This window comes from Oryzias melastigma, unplaced genomic scaffold (assembly GCF_002922805.2).
Source record: "Oryzias melastigma strain HK-1 unplaced genomic scaffold, ASM292280v2 sc04407, whole genome shotgun sequence".
Classification (NCBI taxonomy): domain Eukaryota; kingdom Metazoa; phylum Chordata; class Actinopteri; order Beloniformes; family Adrianichthyidae; genus Oryzias; species Oryzias melastigma.
Window position 1 is genome coordinate 1 of NW_023420975.1, and position 1,766 is coordinate 1,766.

Here is a 1,766-nt window from a genome sequence, read left to right on the forward strand (position 1 = left end):
CTGGCCTCACCAGCGTTCGAGCAGGGAAGGTCGGTTTCTGATCACATGACCTGAGCTACATCCGTCCCGGTGGCTGATTCCTAATATTCTCCACCCAGACAGTCGGAGTTGTCCGTGAAGCTGAACAGACAGTTGGAGAGATGCCTGAGGAACTCCAAGTGCATCGACATCGAGTCCCTGTGCGTGGTGTCTGGAGAAAAGGTCATTCTCGCCGCCCGGCACCTTTCACAGAAAGACGCCTGCTTTCCTCTGACACCTGCGTGTGCGCTCAGGTGTGGCAGATCAGGGTGGACGTCCACATGCTGAACAACGACGGGAACTTGATGGACGCCTCCAGCATAGCCGCCATCGCCGCCCTGTGCCACTTCAGGCGGCCCGACGTGGCCGTCCAGGGAGAGGAGGTCACAGTGGTGAGGGAGCAGCCCCATCAGGAGGCGGAGCCTCTTCACCTCTCGGTTTCTCTAATATTCGTGCTGTGCGTTTCAGTACAGTCCAGAGGAGAGGGATCCCATCCCGCTGAGCATCTACCACATGCCCATTAGTGTCAGCTTCTCCTTCTTCCAACAAGGGTAATCCTCTTCTCCTTATCGATTAAAAAACCATCGTTTAGGGATATCCTGATCCGATCACAGGATCAGAAATCAATCCAAATCATCAAGTTTCAGACTCAATCGGAATTCAATATTTATTCATTATTACTTTAATGAGTGCTGTATATTTGAAGCTTTTTATTTCAAATAAATGTCCTACTAGAAGTCTGGATATCATGACAGTTTGAGCGAGATATTCACAGATTTAGACTTTCAGTCATATTTAAAACTGACATCGAGTGTCTCTATTGGTTTGTCTTCATTTAATAACTTTTGAAGCCATCAAAATTTTTCTTTTTTCTTTTTCAAGTCCCATTCTGATCATCTCTTTATGTGTTTTCAAATGATTCCTAGTGGTGTTTTTTTTCATTAGAATTATGCATTTTTTAGCCAAAATAATAAAATAAAGCTGTGGTTTTGCAGGACATAGATTCTGCAGAGCGACGGGAGTTCCTTCAAAATTTGCTTCTGAGTTCTAGATACGGAAGCTGCTCTTAAAATCGTTCTCAGTGATTTGTTAATTGCGTTTATTACGTTTTAAAAAATATTTTAGTAGCTCAGTAAAAATACATTTCTGGTTTGTTAGCAGGACTATCAGCGCAGAGCAACCCCGCCCCCCTTTCCACTGATTTGCAAACTCAATTACAAACTTAAAGCCTCAAGCTAGCATTAGCGGCACAAAAATAACGACGAGCAATGTTGGATCAGTCCAGTCGTACAGTTTTGAGCCAGAATTGCGGTTCGCTACATCACAATTCATGAAAGGGGGGAGGAGACTTTGCTCCGCCCATTTCAGTAGCTGTGTCATTAGTCAGAGCTTTTTCAAGCATCCGGTTTTCTGATCCAATACAATTTGAATTAATTAATACTCAGAATCACAGTTTTATTCATAAATTATTTTATATATGCCTTTTATTATGAGGAAATGCTACGATAATATATTAAAAAAGCATAAAATATTATTTTTATTGAAGTGGATCTTTAAATAATAGGAGTTTTTAATTTTGTCTTATTAAAAACATGTATTTTTAGGACATATACCTGATATTAAAACTAATTTTATCATGATTTCTATCTTTTTTTTGTATTTAAAAACGATTTTTTTGAGTGAGGAGAAACTTTTTAAGAGTTTTTTTTTTCAAATATTTAGAAATATATGTCATATTTCTCCTGAGG

At 40.2% G+C, this 1,766-nt stretch overlaps 1 protein-coding gene across 1 annotated transcript; it reads left to right on the forward strand.

The window, feature by feature from the left end:
• Positions 1 to 6: 6 nt before the first annotated feature.
• Positions 7 to 619, forward strand: LOC112141178 (exosome complex component RRP45-like; the record flags this gene model as incomplete). Its single annotated transcript, XM_024264263.1, has 4 exons — positions 7 to 29; positions 99 to 201; positions 273 to 410; positions 487 to 619. Coding segments are annotated over 4 exons (351 nt in total), but the record flags the coding sequence as incomplete, so codon positions are not given.
• Between the last annotated feature and the right edge of the window lie 1,147 nt (positions 620 to 1,766).